This window comes from Anser anser (assembly GCF_964211835.1).
Source record: "Anser anser genome assembly, chromosome: 19".
Taxonomy (NCBI): Eukaryota; Metazoa; Chordata; class Aves; order Anseriformes; family Anatidae; genus Anser; species Anser anser.
Window position 1 is genome coordinate 8,682,768 of NC_139740.1, and position 18,395 is coordinate 8,701,162.

Genomic DNA, 18,395 nt, shown 5'->3' on the forward strand with positions numbered 1-18,395 from the left:
TCCATCCCTCCTTCCGTCCCTGCATCCCTCCTTCCGTCCCTGCATCCCTCCTTCTGTCCCTGCATCCCTCCATCCCTCCCTCCATCCCTCCCTCCTTCCCTCCTTCCCTCCACCGCAGCCGATGCTGGAGCCCTGGGCTCCGACCAGCCTCCAAGCTGGGAGCACGCAGTCATCTCTGCTGCAGGCACCAAGCCGTGCACCATGCCCGGCTCACCCTAAAACCCTAATTTTAGGGCTCCTGGCCCTGCCCTGGGGGTGCTCCGGCCGCCCCCTCCCTGGCCGTCAGTGCCTGCTGCCATCGGGCCGTGCTGCGCCGGCACAGCGAGGGTTTGTGCCAGCCGGGGCCCCTCGGCCCCGTTAGGATCCCCAGCAGCTCCCTTTGGGGACACCCTGCACTCAGGCAGCCCCGCTGGGGGCCTGCTCAGGGACAAAACCAGGCTGTGCTCAGGAACAAGACAGAGCTGTGCCTAAACCCGGGGCGACAGCCGGTGTCTCACCGAGGCCCTTTTATTCCCAGCTCCCTTTAGAGCAACCCGGTGCTTTGGGTCAGGAGGGAATGAAACAAACCTCCCCTGGGAGAGCTCTTTAAGAGGCCTCAGTTCAACCTCCGGTCCCCCCTCCGGCTCAGCAGACGGCCCCGAGCAGAGCAGTTGCCAGGAGCCATCTGCACCCCCCGCTGCCGGCTTTCTGCCTTGCCTGACGTTGCTAATTACATCTGCCCGTTAATTCCTCCGACGGCAGACACGGTTCTGCCAGGGCAGAGGATGGGTCACGGCAACGACAGCCAGAAAAGAGGAAAACCAGCCCGGGGACGGGGGACAGGGGGGTCTCAGGCTGGGGAGCTGTACCCACGCCCAGACCCGGCGCAGGGCATCCTACACCCCGAGCCCCCAGCTCTGGGGCACCCAGAGCTGACCGCCAGCACGGAGACGGGCGGCAGCACCAGCCGTGTCTGGATCAGATAATTTAGAAGCGGTGAGGCCGGCCCCGAGGTCCAGCATGAGGCATACGCCCCGCACCAGGTGGGGCCAGGGAAGAGGAGAGCATCTCCCGACCCCAGGTTCTTTTATTGAATTGGGGGTCCCTGAAAAATAATTTGTGAATTTCACCCAGGGTGACTTCAACAAGACCAGGGGGATCCTGCCCCCGGTGCCTGAGCCGTGCTGAGTTTGTGCCGGGCTCAGCCAAGCCCCCCGATGGACTGGGATGAATTTTACCCCCCTGCAAAGAGGAGCTGGAGCCCCCCATGCGCCCCAGCCCAAAGCTGCAGCTCTGGGGGGCTCCTGGCTCAGCCCTGCTGCGGGAACGGCTCGGGGAGCATCATCCAGCCGACCTCGGCTCCAGAAATGTTCATTTTCCTTTTCATTTTCCTTTTCCAAGCCATAACGGAGAGCAACAAGCGGCTGCTGCCCAGCTGGCAGGACGGAGAGCCTCGTAAATACCAGCTCGCCTTCCTGCTGCGGGCACCGGGGTTACACCAGAGCCCCGCTTGGCCCCGCAGGGTTAACAGCAGGAGGAATTTTCCTAACTCATCGTGTGGGTGCCAAGCCCGAGGCAGCTCGGCGAGACAGCACGGATCGCTGCAAAACGCCAGGCAGCAGCAGCGGGACACAGGCAGCTCCCCAGCAGCACGGGCCGGCCCTGCTCCAGGGGCCTGGGGACACTTTCGGGCTTTTGGGGCCCCGGCCCCTTCCTGATAGTGGCAGCAGCCCCTTAACTGCCTGACGCCTGCAGCACCCTCTGCCCTCGCCCAGCCACAGCCAGGATTGTCCTCCCCCACCACCAGAAGAAAACCAGCGGCTTCCCCAGCCCCTCACCCAGCCGGGCAGAGGCTCCCGCAGCCAGCGAGGGGTTTGTGGAGGTTTTTGGCCCCAGCAGGTGCACGACCCCCCGAAAGCGGCAATGAAATGGGAGGAAACGACGATTGGCAGGAGAGATTTCAAAGGAGCCGGCAATTTACCCCGTTGTTTGGCCTCACCTGCTGGGAGGTTGTACTCCGATAGTCCTCTGCCACCTCGGAGCTTATCTCCTTGCCTGTGTGTTTGCCTGGGGGAGCCCTGGAAGGTTCGCACCCAGCGCGGGGGGTTCTGCTTCTCTCCAACCCTGCTCCTCCCCAGCTGCCTGACCCCACCAGCTGCCCCTGGACTGCTTGTGTAGCACTTCGGGGGGAGGTGTGAGCCCTGCTGGGGCTGTTCCTTCCCCGTGAAATAGGCAGCAGTCAGAATTTCACCCTCTGCATCTTCCTTAACCTCCCCGCAGGAACAACCCCTGGCACCCCGACCCTTCCTGGCCAGGGAGCCCAGCCTCAGGCAGAGCCCCCAGGAAGCCCCCAGCCCTAACCAAGCCCTCAGGGCTCTATTTTCCGTGCTAAATCAGGATATCTGGGAACGATCTGGCTTTAACGTGGTTATCAGAGATGGCAGCGGAAGAGAGGGATCAGATCGGGCGCGCGGTCAGCCAGCGCTGCGGGAGCCCCATTAGCAATGACAATGTTCCCCTTATCTCGCAGGGATGGTTTCACCAAAGCTGACAAAGCAGCACATGAAAGCAGGGTCTGAAGCACACAGATTATTTTTCAAAGGTCCCAGATTAAATAACAGGATCTGGGGTTGGGAAACGTCACTGAAGAGGTTGCAGCTCAGAGGCTGCAGTGGGATAAGGTGGGACGGGGCTCGGCGGGTCTTTTGGCTCTGGGCTGAGCACCCGTGGGCCTCGGTCGATTCATTTTCTGCCCATTTCTGTTAAGACCAGAGACAAGACCTGACCCAAACTCTCACTGGGCAAAAGCAGCGCCTGGTCGCATCGCTCACCCTAACCCCAACCCTACAACCACCGGGCAGGGGCTGCAGGGGCTGCCCACCACCAGCGATCTCTCTGCGGGGCCGGGGGGCTGCGGAGCACCCTGCTGGGTGTTGAACGTGGAGCAGGGGCAGCAGCGCATCCTCTGCACCGCTCTGCTCCAGGCAGACCCTGCCTGCGGGGTGGCCGTGGAGGTGTAGGAGCAGGGACGGGGTCACACCATGGGTGCTCCCCACTCCCAGCCATGCAGCAGGGGGAGCTGCCCTGTTTTGGGGTGCTGCAGGGGGAAATGCTGCATTTTGGGCTCACGCTCCTTCCCCTACACCAGCTTTCCTCTTGCCAGGGGCTCTGCCTGTCCCACCGAGGTGCCCCGCGCCCCACAGATGTGACCCCAGCACCACAATGCAGGAGATGGGGGGACCCCTGCTTGCCACCGTGCCCGTGGCTGGACATGCAGGGGGACCACGGGCCAGCGAATTTGCTTCTCCCCCTCCTGGTTCCAGACATTAAATGAGCAAAGATCAGCACTTGTGGCATTTTGAACACCCCCAAAGCAGGGGTGAGAAGCCCAGCACCTCAGCCCAGCACCCCGGCCAGGGGTGACCGGATGACGCAGCGCCCCGGCTGCACGCCCCGCTCGGGGCTGCTAGGACGGGACGAGCCCAGCAGACAGCAGGCAGCCTCGGGGTTATTTTATCCTCTGTGGTTCTCGTGTGCGGTGAGAAAGAGCCCGGGAGGAGGAAGGGGGAGCCGGTGTCGGAGCGGAGATGTGGCCTCTGTCCCCCGCCCTGCCGCGGTGCCCCACGGAGGAGACGCTGCTGCGGGCGCTGCGGTCACCCCGCTCCTGCACGGCCGCCGCCAGCTTCTGTATTTTCACCTGCAGGCTCACTTCCTTCCTTCTGCTTCCTCACGTAGAGCAAACGGGCCAAAAAGTAGTGTGGGAAGGAAGGGGGGGCCTTGGGGTGAGCCCCTGACACCCTGTCTGTGGGGTCCTATCGTGTGTGTGCCCCGCGAGGGGTGCTGGCCCCATAACAGGTCTCCTGCAGGGGTTTGGGGTCTCAGCCCCCTGTCCTAGGCTGGGGAGCCCCCAGGAAAGCTCCTGCTTTGAGCAGGTCCCATCACCAGGACGTAGGCACCTGGCTGTGAAATGGAAACAAGCGCGGCAGTTCTAGGAAGAGGAAGAAAACCCAGGAGGCTGGTGCAAAAAGAAGCTCCCGCTGCGGTGCGCAGGGACACGGGGGGGCAGGGAAGGGCCAAGCTGGGGTTCGGCTCCGTTTGTGCCCCTGCTGCCCCTGCCAAGCACCCGCCTCTGCTCGGGGGCTCTGGGTCTGTGCAAGGGGAGGGAATCAGCAGGCGAGGGGAGCCCGTTCTGGGTGCTGCTGGCACCCAAGGGTGGCCCCGGCCCCCCCACAAGGTCGCCCGGCAGGAGAGGAGCAGGCGCTTCCCTGTGGCCCCCAGGACTGTCGTCCCTGTGCCCTGCTTGGTGCTGTAAGGCACAGCAGAAAACCCAAGTGGGGAGAGGCGGCGACCCTGCCCGAGCCAAAACAGAGCTGAGGGGTTGATCCGAGCCCTCCGAGCACCCAGGAGGCTGCTCTGCACCAGCACTGCCCCCCAGCGCTGCCCAGGGCGCACCAAGGCTGGAGCTCCCGTGCTGGTTTTGCTCCAGTTGGCATTTAAAGCTGGGCAGAGCTCGTGTGCTCCATCCCCTCTCTGTGCTCCATCCCCCCTCTGTGCTCCATCCTCTCCCTGCAGAAACCTGGGGTGAGGCCCCTTCCCTCCCGTGCCACCCCCCTGCATTTGTGCACGGGCTCCACGTCCCTGCGCCCCGGGCAGGCTCAGGGCTCTGTTCCTCCTGCTGCCGCCCTCCCTGCGGCCCCGAGCACCCGGCCTCCGGGCGGGCCAGTTTGCAGAAAGCACCCCAGAGCCTCGTTCCCCCCGGCAGAAACCCCCCAGCCCCGAGGTGAAACTCCCCCAGACAAAAATAACCCAGCCAGCCGCGTGCTCTGCGGTCGCCGCTTGCACGAGCGAGGAAGCAGCAGCAGAAAATCGCAGGGGCTGAGCGCCAGCCCCGCATCCCTGCCGCCCTCCCCTGACCTCTCACTCCCCCGGGAGCGCCTGATGCTCGCGGGCCCCTGGAGCGGAGCAGGATGACGGGGACGTGGCCGCGCTGGGGCTGGCTCCTTCTCCCAGGTGAGGATGGGTGCAGCGATCCAGGGGGGGGAGCAGAGCTGCTGAGCCCCCCCCCCCAGCGGTGCTCCAACCTTCGGGTACCAGCCCCGGAGCCGAAGCCTCCCATCACCGCAGCATTATGGGGCTAAAAGCAGGCAGAAGGGGTCTTCCAAAAAGTGCTCATTTCTCACCGCCCCTCCGAAACAAGCCGACAAGGGGCAGCTTGGAGGGAGGACGGGCGCAGTTCCAGACCACGGGTGGTTCCTCTCCATCACCGCTCGGTTTCTCCACAGCGTGCCAGGCTCTCATTGCCCCCCGGGAGGTCAGCGGCCGCGCGGGCCAGGCGCTGTCCCTGCACTGCTGGTACGCGCCGGGCTACCAGGGCTACAACAAGTACTGGTGCCGCGGGGCCTCGCGGGACTCCTGCCGCAAGGTGGTGGAGACAGCGGGGAGAGAAGTGCCCCGGCAGCGCGGCCGGGTCTCCATCACGGACAACCACGTCTTCTGCCTCGTCCTGCTCACCCTGGAGGAGCTCTCGGAGGAGGACGCTGGGAGCTACTGGTGCGGGGTGGAGCGGGCGGGCAGGGACATCATGACGCCGGTTACCATCAGGGTTTTGCCAGGTGAGTGCTGGCATTTTGTTGTGTTTTTTTGTAAGGGAAAGCCTTTTGGGGGAAGGTGCTGGGTTATGTTGGGGAGAAATGGTGCAGCTCAGCTCCGCTTACATTGGTTGCCACCCAGTACAAACCAGTGGCAGGGCGGCAGGGGTGACAGGTCCCTTTGTCAAGGGGACCTTGACAAAGTGTGTAGGTGCATGCAGGGCAGGCTGGAGCCCCATGCAGGGTTTGCAGCACCGAGGCCAGTCCCAGACCATTATTTGGGCTCCCAGCACCGGGTGCTGTGCAGGAAGGATGGCAAAGCCAGCAGCTAAACTCGCGAGTGAATGCTCCTGGATGAGCCTCGGTGCTGCAGCCAGAGAGAGTGCAAACTCTGCAAACCAAAGCGGGTCTGGGGTGCAAAGTCTGAGCGTCTGGGTGGGGATAAGGGGCACATCCAGGCCGTCCAGCCTCGGGAAAGCCTCGGTTCCTGGCAGCCGGAGAGATGCCTCTCTGCGGGGAGCTGCAGGGGAGGAGCACCCCGTGGGAACACCGGCAGGGCAGGGGCAAGGGCTGGGCACGGTACGGGCAAGTGCTCACCTCCTGCCGGTGGGATGTGGGGGACCCCAGCTCCCCCCAGGACCACCCCTGACGCGTCCGTACGAGCTGTGCCTGCAAACCCTGCAGCCACCCCCTCGCCCTGGCTCCCCGACGCCACAACCGAGCTCCTCTACACGGCCAACATCACCAATGCCACTGCCACGGGGTGAGCACTGCGGGGCGGGCGGGGGGCTCGCAGGCGTGGAGAGCCATGGGGGTCCTCGCACCGGGGGGCTCGTGGGGACACTCCGGAGATGTTTTTCTGGGGGGGTGATGCGGCAGCGGAGACCCAAGTGTGGCCCCAGGCTGGTGTCCCTGCTTCGTGGCCCGTTCCGCGGTGGGCAGGGGGCTGCAGGAGCACAGCGCCAGCCTCCGGGGGGAGAGACAAACAGCCCCGCTCCTCTTGCCCCCAGCCCCCCCAGGTCAGCCCTGAGCGCCCTGGTGCCCACGGCGGTGCTGCTCTCCCTGCTGGCTGTGGCCGGCTCTGCCGGGCTCATCTACATCCTGTGGAGGAGGAGGGAAGGTAAGGGCACCCAAGGGTGCCACTGCGCCCGTCCCAGGCACAGCGGGACCCATCCGGGGGAGCTGAGCGGGGCTGGAGCTGGGGAACCTGGAGGGGGTTAGGCTGCTTTGCCACGGCTCTTCTTTCTGCCCCCAGACCTCTGGAGACCCCTGGGAGCGGTGAGATCTAAGCCGAAGGACCGGGCGCAGCTGCACCATACGGCAAGTGCCCGGCGAGCCCCCCCGGGACCTCCGGTCCCCGCGAGCCCCCCCTGCAGCTGCAGCCTTCGGACTCCTCTGGGTGCCCGGGGGCACGGCTGGAGCTCGTGGGGCTGAGCCTGGCAGGGAGCGGGGCCGGCTGCCCCCTGACCCCGCTGCCTGTTTCAGGATTTTGGGGACGCGCCGCCCCCTCGCACCAAACTCCCCCCGACCCCCTCCAAGCCTGCCTTCGCCGGGGAGCTGGACAACGTCTACGACAACGAGCTGGACCTGACAAAGGTGAGAGCCCCGGCACGGGCAGCAGGGAACCGGGAAGCCCTGCAGCACCCGGCCGTGCCATGCCGCCTGCTGAGCCCCTGCCGTGCCCCAGGGCCCTGGGGACACGCCGCCCCCGCGGCAGGGCAGCAGCGCCGTGGAGCAGGACGCCGAGCTGGAGGACGAGAACTTCTACACCAACACCTTTTGCCAGGACAGGAGCAGGGGAAGGCCCGGCCGCGGCGCCCAGCACAGAAATTAATTCCTCCGGTCGTAAGGGAGCGCCGCGGGCAGGCAGCGGGGTCCCCAGGTGGTCCCCTGCAGAGACAGCGGCGCTTTGCTCTGGGCTGGGCAGGGAGCAGGGGGGCTGCAGGGCGGGAATGAGCTTCACCAGGGGCTGCGGTTCCATCACCGGAGGATCTCAGCAGCTCGACCGCCTCTGCCCATGGACAGAGCCCCTGGAGCCCGGGGACACCCCAATTCCCCCCCCCCAAGCACGTCCCCGCCCCGTCCCAGCCTCCTGCTGCTGCTTCTGCGGGTTGAGCAACGCCTCCAGATGGGAAAAATACATCCGATTCCTTCGCACGCTGGTGTGCGGGATGTTTTCCTGGCTTGGATGTAAATGGGTTGCTTTAAATTTAGATAAATGGCAAGAAAGGACCTCCCTGGTGGGGCTCAGTGCACCTCTGGGACCCTCTGGGTGAAAGAGGGACCCCGGGGACCCCGGTGGTGTTGGGGCCGTGCTGGTGGGTGCTCGGGGGCACCAGGGAGAGGGGAAACAAAGCTCAGAGCAAGGGAAGAGGAGAGGGCCCTGGGGATGTGGCAGTGAGGCTTCGCTGCCAGGTTTCCCTGGGAGGTTTATCGGCAGAAAGCAGGTTGGCAGCCGCCGGCCACTTCTTGAATTTACATCTTGAGGTTATCTGCCGTGGGTCAGGGGCCGGGAGGGTGGAGGGCAGCTCCTGGCCAGCCCCCCCGGCTCTCCGGGTAGGGAGATACCCCATGGCCGGGGGAAAACACCGAGCTTCCTCTCGCCCTACGGGGACGGGCGGTGTGGGAGGCGGGGGACAGACGGGCAGGACATGGGGAAGGAGCCTCCTCAGCCTCCGACGGGGTCTTGCTTTCCCCTCTTCCCAGCGGGCACGGAGGAACAAAGCCACCGGCCCGGGAGCTGCCGGGAAGTGGCTCTGCCTCTGCAGCCTTTGGGCTTCTGCAGCTTTCACTGGAAAGGTTTAATTTCGGGGGAAGAGCAGCGTTGCCACTCAAAGGACATATTTGGGCCAGAAGAGGTGGTTTGGGGGGAAACCAGACACTTCTGCTCGACAAAACAAACAAGAGCAGCCCTGCCTTGGGCACCCTGTGGGGGGGCTCAGCCTGACGCCATGCCCGTGGGGTGGGCACGTGGCTCCTTCCACCCCGGCACAGCCGACCCACACCTTCCCTCTCGTCCTCCTTCCCCTTGTCCCCATCCATCGCAGCCACCCCGTGGCCCCGCAGGCACTGATCTCCTTCCAGGGGCTTGAGTCTCAGGGGCACAGGAGATGGGGGGGGGGTTCTGCAGTCCCGTGGGCATCGCCCCGTACCACCGCCTGACCCCGCACCAGCACCGCCTGCCTGGGGTCAGCTCCGTCCCCGCGGGCAAGCAGAAAGTGCTGGCGGCTGCAGGAAAGCCACAGCCATTGGAGGTATCGCGGGTGCCGTGCTCCCAGGCTGAGTATTTAAATTTTCCTTGGAGAAACTTCTCCAACATGTGGGGCCGTGCAGGGAGCCCCGTTTGGGGGACTTGGTGTCCTGGAGGGGACACGAGCACCTGGCTGAGCCCTGCTGTGGGGAGAGGAGCCCTCAGCAGCGCCAGCCCTGCCGGATGGAGCCAAACGCCCATTTCCAGGCTCACCTGCATCTGGCCGAGCCTGGGAGCTGCGTCCCTCCAGCATCACTGCGCCCTTCCCACTTCGCCCCCCGGCTCGTTCCCAGCAGCAGGACGGGCCCCGGGGTGCACGGGGCTGGAGGTGGCACAGCTCGCCCGTCCCCACCGACGGCCTTCCAGCTGACGCTCCCGTCACACAGCCCCCCCATTCCTCACCCCACCTTTCTCTGCCTGCCCCACAGCCACCGCACGGGCACCCTGGCAGCCCGGGGCCCCACGTGGATGGTGCTCAGCGGGGACCCTTCATCTGCAGAGAGCCCGCTTTGGGGCCAGGATCCAGGCACAGGCCAGGGCCAGTTGAGCTGTGTCTCCACCAAGGGGCACCCTCAGTGCTGTCAGACCTTGAGGAGCGCGCCTTACAGCTGCCTCCTCGCCTTCTCCCAGGCCAGAGCTGCGGGTGGTGCCAGCAGCGGGGCTGTGCACAAGGGCCTCTCCGCTCTCGAGGGAGCCCACAGCTCCTCCCAATTTAACATCACCCACAAAAAAAATGCCTTCGAGTCCTGCGTCCAGGTCGTTTATAAAAACATTGAAGAGAACTGGCCCCGGAATGGAGCCCGGGGGAACCCCCCGAGGGACCGGCCAACAGCCTGATGTAACCCAGGCACTACAACCCTTGGAGGCCCCACAACCCTTTGAGGCACCACAACCCTTGGAGCCCGACCCATCGGCCGGTTGTTCGCCCACCCTGTTACGCAGTCATCCAGCTCCCCTTCTGCTGAGGGATTTTCCCAGCAAACCACAGGGTCAAGAAGTCGGTGAGAAGGAGGAAGGAGGAGGCTGGGGGGGCCGCTGCTAGGGGACAAGGGATGGGGATGGGGGGGGGACATCCCAGCCAGGGCAGTGGGGATGGGGCACGTTTGGGGCTCAGGGGGTCCCTGCACAGAGCTGAGCCCCCCTGGGTGCAGACCCCGCTGTGTGCCGCCGTCTGGAGGCACCGCGCAGCGAGGCACGGAGGGGCAGGACGGCACCCACCGTGGGGGCTCCCCGGGGGCAAAGGGAAGCGACGGAGCGGGGGCACAATGTGAGGGCCAGGCAGGGGGGCCGGGCTGCTGTTGGTGCAAGAAGAGGATGTGGGAAATCAGCTGACACCAGAGGAAACTAGAGTTCCCATGCAGCTGCCTGGCCTCCACCAGGGAGTGGTGCTGAGCCACGGGCGAAAGAGGAAGCGAAGCCCCCGAGGGGCACCGAGGAGCATGTCTGGCCGGAGGGCTGCCCGGCGGGTGCCAAAGGCCAGCCCGGCCATGTGGCTGCTGCTGCTGCTGCTGCTCGCCTGCACGGCTCCGTGCCGCTCAGCAGGCGGCCGGGCAGTGAGGGGGCCCGGCACTGTGCGTGGGCACCCGGGGGGGTCCATCTCGGTGTCCTGCATGTACCAGCACGGCTACGAGACCAACCCGAAGTTCTGGTGCCGCCCGGAAACGCTTATTACCTGTGGTCTTGACCCCTACATCATCGCCACCTCGGAGGAGGAGCCCCGGGTGCAGCGGGGCCGGTTCTCCATCTGGGACAATCGCACCCAGCGGGTGTTCACTGTGACCGTACAGAACCTGGACGCAGAGGACGCGGGCACCTACCGCTGCGGGGTGCGAAGGTTCATAATCCTCACCGATGACAGCGACGATGTGGAGGTGATCGTGTCCCCAGGTCAGTGCTTGCGGGTCCCCTGCGCAGCACCAGTGCCACCCCAGCCGCACGGTGCGGGGCTGGGCGTGGGCTGCGGGAGGTGGTGACACCCGGGCGCAGCGGGGGCAGAGAGCAGGGGGCTGCACACACAGCTGGGCCCCCTTCGCCTTTGCAGAGCCACGACCGACGGCTACCCATGCCCTCTTTTGGACCACCCCACGGCCGCTACCACCGGGCGTGAACTCTCCATCGAGCACGGACGCGCCGTTGGGCACGGATGCTCCGCGGAGCACGGATGGCGTGCCGTTGGGTGTGGACGTGCCATCGGGGCGCTGCCACAGCCTCCGCTGGTTCCCGCTGCTGGCCGGGCTGCAGCTGCTGGCCCTGCTGGCCATGAGCATGGCCATGCTCTGGCTGAGCCTGCGGAGAGGCTGAGCACCGGCGCTCTCAGCGCTCAGCACCCCGCCGCCGCTTCCCCGCCGCAATAAAGCGCCCGGGCACCGCGTCGAGGCTCCATCCTTCCCTTCGGTCTCCTCGAGGGGAGGAAGCGGGGTGGGAGGGTGGTAAGGAGGGTGGGGGGGGTTAAAGGGGGGGGAAAGCAGCGGTCGCCGAGCTCCGCCCGGCTGCCAGGTACGGCCCCGGGGGCGGGCCGGGCCCCGCAGCCGCACCGGGAGGCTCCGGGCGCGGAGGTCGGCGAGGGCACGGCCATGGCGAGGCGGCTGGGGCTGGGGCTGGGGGTGCTGAGGCTGGTGCTGGTGCTGCTCGCCTGCACGGCTCCGTGCCACTCAGCAGGCGGCCAGGCAGTGAGGGGGCCCGGCACTGTGCGTGGGCACCCGGGGGGGTCCATCTCGGTGTCCTGCACGTACCAGCACGGCTACGAGACCAACCCGAAGTTCTGGTGCCGCCCGGGAAAGCTTAGGACCTGTGCTTTTGACACCCACATCATCGCCACCTCGGAGGAGGAGCCCTGGGTGCAGCGGGGCCGGTTCTCCATCTGGGACAATCGCACCCAGCGGGTGTTCACCGTGACCCTACAGAACCTGGAGGCAGAGGACGCGGGCACCTACCGCTGCGGGGTGCGAAAGCCCATATATCGCATCGATGACAGCGACGATGTGGAGGTGATCGTGTCCCCAGGTCAGTGCTTGCGGGTCCCCGAGGTCCAACGTTGGTGCCCCCCCCGGCCAAGTAGAAGCGCCAGGAGCAGGGACTGCGGGAAGGGGCAGCCAGGAGGAGGTGGGCGCCTGTGCACCGCGGGGCTGCGCCAGGACGGGTCACCAGGACACCGCGGTGTCTTCCAGGTGTCCCCACGGCCCCTTCTTGGTGCCGCAGGGGCAGCTGCCCCATGGCTGCGGTGCGTCGCTGTCATGTCCGTGCCCTGTGGCCCCTCTCCCTGCCCTGTGGCCCTCTCCCTGCCTGCGCCCTCCTGCCCCCACTGCCAGCTCTGTGGAGTCCCCAGCTCCCAGCCCATTTCCCTGCCGTGTCGGTGCTGGCGGCGCACGGGGTGCCCAGGGCCCCTTCCTGCAGGCTGAACTCTGTGTGTGCATGCTGGGGGGACTGGGGCTGCTGGGATCCTGCTGTAATCCTCCCGGCTGTGGGGTTAGAGCCACGCACCTCGGGTTGAGTGCTCTGGGCACAGCAGAAGGGACGCAGGGTGCCCCGGCAGGACGGTGAGGTTGTTTTCTCTGCCCCGCTGCAACACCCTCAGCGTTTCCCCTGCAGAGGCAGGGAGCCTGGCTGAGCCTTTTTCCTCTTCTTGCAGCAGATCCCACACCCACAGCATCGCCCCCCACCTCGGCCACTCTGCCCGAGTCCACCTCGGGCCCCACGCAGCCACCTACCCAGCAGGAAGGGACGCAGGGGACAGCCAGCCCCTCTTCCCACCCGGACCACAGGTGAGTGCCAGCTGCTGGCCCCGCACTGCGAGCAGCAGCTGCCTCCCTCCCTGAGCTCTCTCCGGGGCTGCAGCACGCCTGGCTCTTCGGGCTTCCCTTAGGGATTCCTGCTCTTGCCTTTAGGAACCAGCGCTCCACCCTATGCGCTTCGCACGGGAAGCAATCGCAGCACCGCCGGCTGCTCAGCCCCCCCCCAGCCACATCTGCAGCTTAAAAGATCCGCATGTCCTGGCCATACAAGAAGTGGTTTTCGCCTGCAGCGCTGGCCCCGTTTCCTTCCGCAAGGCTCAGCGGGGCTGTTTGCCCGTGGGAAGCCAAGCACGCGCTGAGCTGGGTCCTGTTCTGCTTTGTAGTCGCACAGCCCCGCGGGGCAGGCTGACAGAGCCTGGGGCCGGAGCGCGGAGCCTCCTCCCCGCTCTGCTGTCCCTTGGAGGTGATGCAAGAATTGGGAGAGCTGAGGCTTCCCGTCACCGTGCTGGGGGGTAACTGCTTCCTCTAAACCAGCCCCGGTGACACACCACAATGTGCCTCGTTCCGTTACAACGAAGGAAGCCACCAAAGAGTGGAGCTGAACCAGAGCAAACTAAGAGGCAGTGCTCCTCCAAATGCTCAGGACGCAGCAGAATGAGGCAGATCCCAATGTCCCACCCGCTTCTGCTGCTTGCAGGCTGAGGACCACCGTGCCTGCTTCCCTCGCTCCCCAGGCAAGCCCCTTGCCCACGGCTGTGACCCTCTGGCCACGGCCCCATGCGCCCGCCCCGCGGTGCCCGCTGCTGGGTGCGGCTGAGAGGTGCGAGGGCAGAAACTCTTCTCTCTTGCAGCCTGGACATAGCTCTGGATATCCTCACTCCCTGCATCGCAGTGGTTCTGTTTCTGCTCGCCGTTGCTGCCGGGGTTTTGGTCATACTGTCCAGGAAGAGGAAGCAGGGTAAGCGAGGCCCTTGTGCCGCGTGCTATTGCTTTCTCTCTTTTGGTTCTTAGTTCCTCATTCCCTCATTAACCCACCCAATTCCTGACCTCCACCAAGCGACGTCTCTGCTTTGTGAGCAAGGGGAGGCGTGGGGGGGGTCTCCTTCCCCTGCGGGCACCGTCCCACGGGTCGGGTCCCCATGGTGATGGGGGAAGGCAGCTGGCGGGCTGGGTGCTGCCCGGCACGGCACCGTGCGCGCTGTACGCAACGTTCTTGCTCCACAAGCATGCAACGTGCCTGGCTTTGTAGCCGGGTTTGCAGCAGATTTGGCACAGAGTTTGAGGGCAGGGTGGGGAGGGCCAGCAGGGGCCACCACCAGCTGCTGGTTGGGCCCTGGGTTTGTATGAAGAGCTGCTTCGGGTGCTCACTGGGCAGCAGGCGTCCTTCCTGTTTCACACTGAGGTTGGAAGCAGCAGTGTGTGTTTTTTTTTTAATATATATTTCTGATCCCCTGGCTTTGCTTGTGTCCGACCACGTCTGTGTTTCAGCCTTCTCAGGAGCAGCTGTCGAGATGGACAGGATCCGTGGCACACCGAACCCAGTAAGGCAAACCCTGTGGTGTGTCGGGACTGCTTGCTCCGGGCTCTGCTGGAAGGGGGAAAGGTTGCGCCCCGAGCCCAGCCTCAGGCTGCTGCCTTAGTGTGCTTCAGCCGGGCTCACGGCTGCTCCCTGCAGCTGGGGGGGGTGCTCAGGGCTCAGCTGGCCGGCAGAAAGAACCGAGCAGTGATCCTGTGCCACTGCCACCGAGAAACTCTGGGAAGGGGAATCGGGGTCGGGCAGGCGAATTTTCCCTCGGTGCTCCTGCCGCCGTCCCAGCCCCGATGGTGAGGTGCAGTGGGACGGGGGAGGCGTCCACCCCTGCAGCCGGGGGGCTGGAGGGAGCTTAGGAGCACCCCCAGACCGCTCTCGGTGGTGTTTCAGGGAGCGGACGTGCTGCACTACGCGGATATTGGCCACCCAGCCGGCGCAGGCGAGAGCCAGCCCTACGGCAACGTGGAGGCTTTCCGCCCCTCGGCAAACGCAGCCACCGATTACACGGAGGTCAAGAGGCCCAGCCAGGTGGGGAACGAGGCAGTGGCAGGGGACACCCAGCCTGGGGCTCTCACCTCTGCGTGGGGGGCTCCGTGCGGGGAAGGGCTGGTGGCTGGGCTGGGTATGGTTGCAGAGGGACAGGGCTGGTGGGGACACAAATGTCAGTGGGTAATCGTGCTCCCTGTGCTCGCTCCAAAAGGATGCAAGACGTTCCTGCAGAAGGTGGGGGGTCTTTTGCTTGGGGAGGGTCTTTTGCTTGGGGAAGCCTGCAAACGCTGCTTTTTAAATATTTTTTTCCCTTCCTATCCCAGAATTTGGAAGAGAAAAAGGAGCCCACTTACGCCACGGTGCGCAAATCCCAGCTGGAGGAGCAGGAGCTGCTCTACGCCAACGTGCCTCCAGCCCGGCAGCACGCGGCGCCGTGAGGGCTCAGGACCCAGCACCGCCGCCTTGCGTGGGACCTCGGGCACAGGACCTGTGTGGGGACACCGGGACGGATGCTGAGTTGGGCAGGAGACGGCTCCCCTGCGGAGCTGCTGCTCCCAGAGGCGCCGGTGCTAACTTGGAGCAGCCTCGGAGAGGACGAGGCTGGGCACGCGGCACGGGGATGAAATCGTTCCCCTGCATTTGGAGCCCTCATGCCCGGTACGGCCATGGCGCCAGGATCGGAAAGCAGCCTCGTGTTTGGGTTGTCCAGGCGGACAAAATTGTCCAGGCAAAGGGGGGCCGGGTGCCGCAGGTGGGCTGCTTGGCTCCGCGCCCCCACTGCTGCGTGGTGCCCAGGGGCTGCAGCCCCCGCGCCTGCCCCTGCCTCGCACTGACATTTCGCACCGATGGATGCGGAGCTGGCAGCTCCCGAGCGCAGGGCAGGGGGAAGTGCTACGTCCACGTGCCCTGTGCCTGCAGGCACTGCTAGCACCTAGGGCAGCCCAGGTTAGGGGTGCAGTGTGGTGCCTGGTGTCCTGGACAGCCCCAAAACAGCCTTTGTGTTCGTGTCTGTGCACCAAGGGAGACCGCAGAGGTGTTCCCGTCCCTCCTGCACCGCTGCTGGGGAGCAGCTCCCCCAAAACCCCACAGTCCTGCGCTCTCTCTCCTCGGCTTTGCTGATAATTTATTTCTTGGCACCCTCTAAATGTGTTGTTCTCCGTAAAACCTCACTCCTTTATCAGTAAAAGCAACCGAGCGTCTGATATCATCCAATGCCCCTTTCAGCTGTATTCGTGCCACAGTTTTGCACTGCGATAAGAGTTCGCTGCACGACTTGCACCCAGGAGCACAGCTGGCACCTTGCTCGTGCCACCCCCAGCAGCGGGGGCACCCCAGCTCCGTCAGGGCATGAGCTGCAGCAGCAGGAGCTCGCCGACACCCAGCCTTCATCCTCCCCAGCCCAGCGCCGGTGCTGAGCTCCCTCCGAGCTCCTGCCCCGCTCGGGGCCGTCCATCTCCTGGGAAACGGGCTGGGGTTCAGCACCTCTCTGTGCGTCAGTCGGGAGTGCTGGCAGACTCATTCGGGGAGAATTTATTAATGTTGTTAATTGTTGCAAAGCTTTGTTTGGGTATTTTTGTGCTCGTTTTATTGAAGAAGCCTGGCGTAGCATCGCCGCTCTGCCAGAACCGAGGGAAGTGTGAGAGGGACTGCTACAGTGGTCGCTCCCCTTCAGGCAGCCGGAATTATTCCTGGGGTCGGCCGGGAGCTGTCGGCACCCAGAAATGTCCAGGGCCAGCCCTGAAGGGGCCGGGGAGCACGCAGGGGAGGGCACAGAGCAGCGGTGCTGCAGACTCGGTGTGCGAGCAGGGGAAAACAAATCTCCTGCTGCTGCTCCTGCTCCCTGGGTGGTGCCAACAGCCCTGCGATACCAACGGGAGGATGAAGGAGTTGGATTTTTTGGGTAACTAGGTCCCATAACGCGCTGTCCGGGGGTAGCTTCATGCCTTAAAAAAAGAACGAAGCGGCTTTCTTAAATTAGCGCCCTCCCCACAGCACTAAGGCAGAAATAGCCACGGGCTGCGGGGGAGCAGGCGCTGCGGGGCCGGGGAAGCCGCCCACCGAGGCTTTCGTGTTTCCCAGCTGAAGGCTCTGCAATCCTTCTCGGGTGATATCAAGAGCTGAAAATAATAATAATTGTATTTTCTCCAGCATCAGCAGCGTCGCAGGGCGGCTACCAGGACAGAAATAACGCCTGGCAGGGGACACCTCCGCGCTTTGTGCATCCGAGGGGGTGGAAGCGGCTGCGAGCATCCCTGCTCAGCACCTGGGCACATCCACCCTCACGGTCCCTCGCAGGCGGCTTTGCCAGCTTTCCTCCTGGCCATCCCTGCGCCCGTGCCAGGGCTTGAATTTGGGAGCTGCAGCCCGTGCTCGGTCCCCCAAACCCCCCCCGTAATTCACCCAGGTGCAAAGGGGAGGACTTTGGGGATTAGTTTTGCTGGAACTCGTGTATATTCCACAACAATTTGTACCGCTCAGGTGAGCAGCAGAGTGCGAGTAACTCCCTTCTGGGCAGGGGTGCAGGGCTCGGGGAGCCCCCCCCCGTCCTTCCTTGCAGCTCTGGCTCCTCTGTGGCTGCTCCCCCAGTTCCTTACCACAGGGTCAGCCGCAAAGTGCCGGGCTGGGGGAGCGATCCCGGCTTGTTTTAGGCAGCCAGCCTCCAACCACCACCAAAATGTGACCTCTGGTGGCTGGCAAGGTGCTGAGCTGGGACGGGGAGGCCACAGCGGGGAGAACACCCTCGTTATGTAGGATCCTGCAGCTCACCCGTCCGGCACCAGCCTTGCTCCCTTTGGCATCGCTCAGAGCCCCCGGAGGGTGCCCCCTTCTCTCCTCCTGTGCCTGGCGGTGCCCTGGGCAGGGGGAGGCATCCCGGGGGGGCTCGCCCCGGGACCAAACGGCTCCCGCACGAGGGGAAGCCCCCCGGAGCCCCGCAGGTTGCGTCAGCACCCACCAGAGCCCTCGTCCTTACCCAAACCTCCTCCCCCTGAAACTCGGCGGGCAGCTGGGGCCGCAGCACTGCCCCGGCTGCAGCTCTGCGCAGGAAGCGGGTGCGGGACCGCAGGGCGCTGCTATCGCTGCCGGCACCGCTTCCCCTGCCCTCCGCCGAGGCCCTCCTGCCACGGCTCCCACCGGGCGCGCGGCTCTGGTGTCCGCCCCGCCTCGGGGTGCTTCGGGGTGTCTGCAGCTTCACCCGGCGCTTCGGGTGCCGTGGTGCGGGCGTGCACACCCCAGTGCGCACACGTGCATCTGCACACACACACACACACACACAGCGCACAGGCATGCGCATGCACGCATACACACACCCCGGTGCACTCACATGCAGGCACACACTCATAGCCCAGCGCGCACATGCAGGCATGCACACCCCAACGTGCACACACGTGCATATGAACACACACACACACACCAGGGTACACACACATGCACACCCCAGCACACACATGCACACCCCGGTGCACACATGCATACACATGCAGGCATGCACACCCCAGTGCGCACACATGCACACACCCATGAACACACACCCATGCACACCGCAGGGCACACTCATGCACACCCCCATGCACACTTCCCAGTGCACACACACATGCATGCCCCAGTGCGCACACATGCACACCCCCATGCACACCCCCATTGCACACAGACGCACCCACACACGCACCCCCAGTGCACACACTCATGCACACCTGTGTGCATACACGCGTGTGCACACACCCAGTGCACACACATGCACACCCCCATGCATGCACACACGTGTACCCATGCACATGCACACCCCCATGCATGCACACCCCCATGTAGGCACACAACCATGCACACAC

At 65.0% G+C, this 18,395-nt stretch overlaps 2 protein-coding genes across 4 annotated transcripts; both read left to right on the forward strand.

Annotated features, from left to right (window-relative positions):
- Nucleotides 1–105: 105 nt before the first annotated feature.
- LOC310883837 (uncharacterized protein) lies at nt 106–9,710 on the forward strand. The gene is made up of 3 exons (XM_083804785.1): nt 106–5,868; nt 5,900–6,687; nt 6,823–9,710. The coding sequence occupies exons 1-3, from the start codon at nt 5,108–5,110 to the stop codon at nt 6,999–7,001; spliced, it is 1,728 nt and encodes a 575-aa protein (XP_083660911.1). The 5' UTR covers nt 106–5,107; the 3' UTR covers nt 7,002–9,710.
- A 178-nt stretch (nt 9,711–9,888) lies between these two features.
- On the forward strand, nt 9,889–15,775 carry LOC310883995 (CMRF35-like molecule 1). Of its 3 annotated transcripts, none has more exons than XM_083805147.1 (7): nt 10,563–10,704; nt 10,859–11,820; nt 12,446–12,578; nt 13,400–13,506; nt 14,037–14,089; nt 14,470–14,607; nt 14,892–15,775. In XM_083805147.1, the coding sequence occupies exons 2-7, from the start codon at nt 11,391–11,393 to the stop codon at nt 15,003–15,005; spliced, it is 975 nt and encodes a 324-aa protein (XP_083661273.1). In that variant the 5' UTR covers nt 10,563–10,704; nt 10,859–11,390; the 3' UTR covers nt 15,006–15,775. The 3 variants fall into 3 exon arrangements, with proteins under 3 accessions (XP_083661272.1, XP_083661273.1, XP_083661274.1); XM_083805148.1 differs by having other exon boundaries at nt 12,449–12,578; XM_083805146.1 differs by lacking the exon at nt 10,859–11,820 and having other exon boundaries at nt 9,889–10,704; nt 12,449–12,578.
- Nucleotides 15,776–18,395: the final 2,620 nt, after the last annotated feature.

What these genes read in the sequence shown, in the direction of transcription:
- LOC310883837 (XM_083804785.1), top strand. Translation starts at nt 5,108, where the DNA reads ATGGGGCTAAAAGCAGGCAGAAGGGGTCTTCCAAAAAGTGCTCATTTC. An exon ending in GGCTCCCAGCACCGGGTGCT is followed by an intron (nt 5,869 to 5,899) that starts GTGCAGGAAGGA and finishes GCCAGCAGCTAA; the next exon opens with ACTCGCGAGTGAATGCTCCT. An exon ending in CCTGTGGAGGAGGAGGGAAG is followed by an intron (nt 6,688 to 6,822) that starts GTAAGGGCACCC and finishes TTCTGCCCCCAG; the next exon opens with ACCTCTGGAGACCCCTGGGA.
- LOC310883995 (XM_083805146.1), top strand. Translation starts at nt 10,173, where the DNA reads ATGCAGCTGCCTGGCCTCCACCAGGGAGTGGTGCTGAGCCACGGGCGA. An exon ending in GGAGGTGATCGTGTCCCCAG is followed by an intron (nt 10,705 to 12,448) that starts GTCAGTGCTTGC and finishes TTCTTGCAGCAG; the next exon opens with ATCCCACACCCACAGCATCG. An exon ending in TCTTCCCACCCGGACCACAG is followed by an intron (nt 12,579 to 13,399) that starts GTGAGTGCCAGC and finishes TCTCTCTTGCAG; the next exon opens with CCTGGACATAGCTCTGGATA.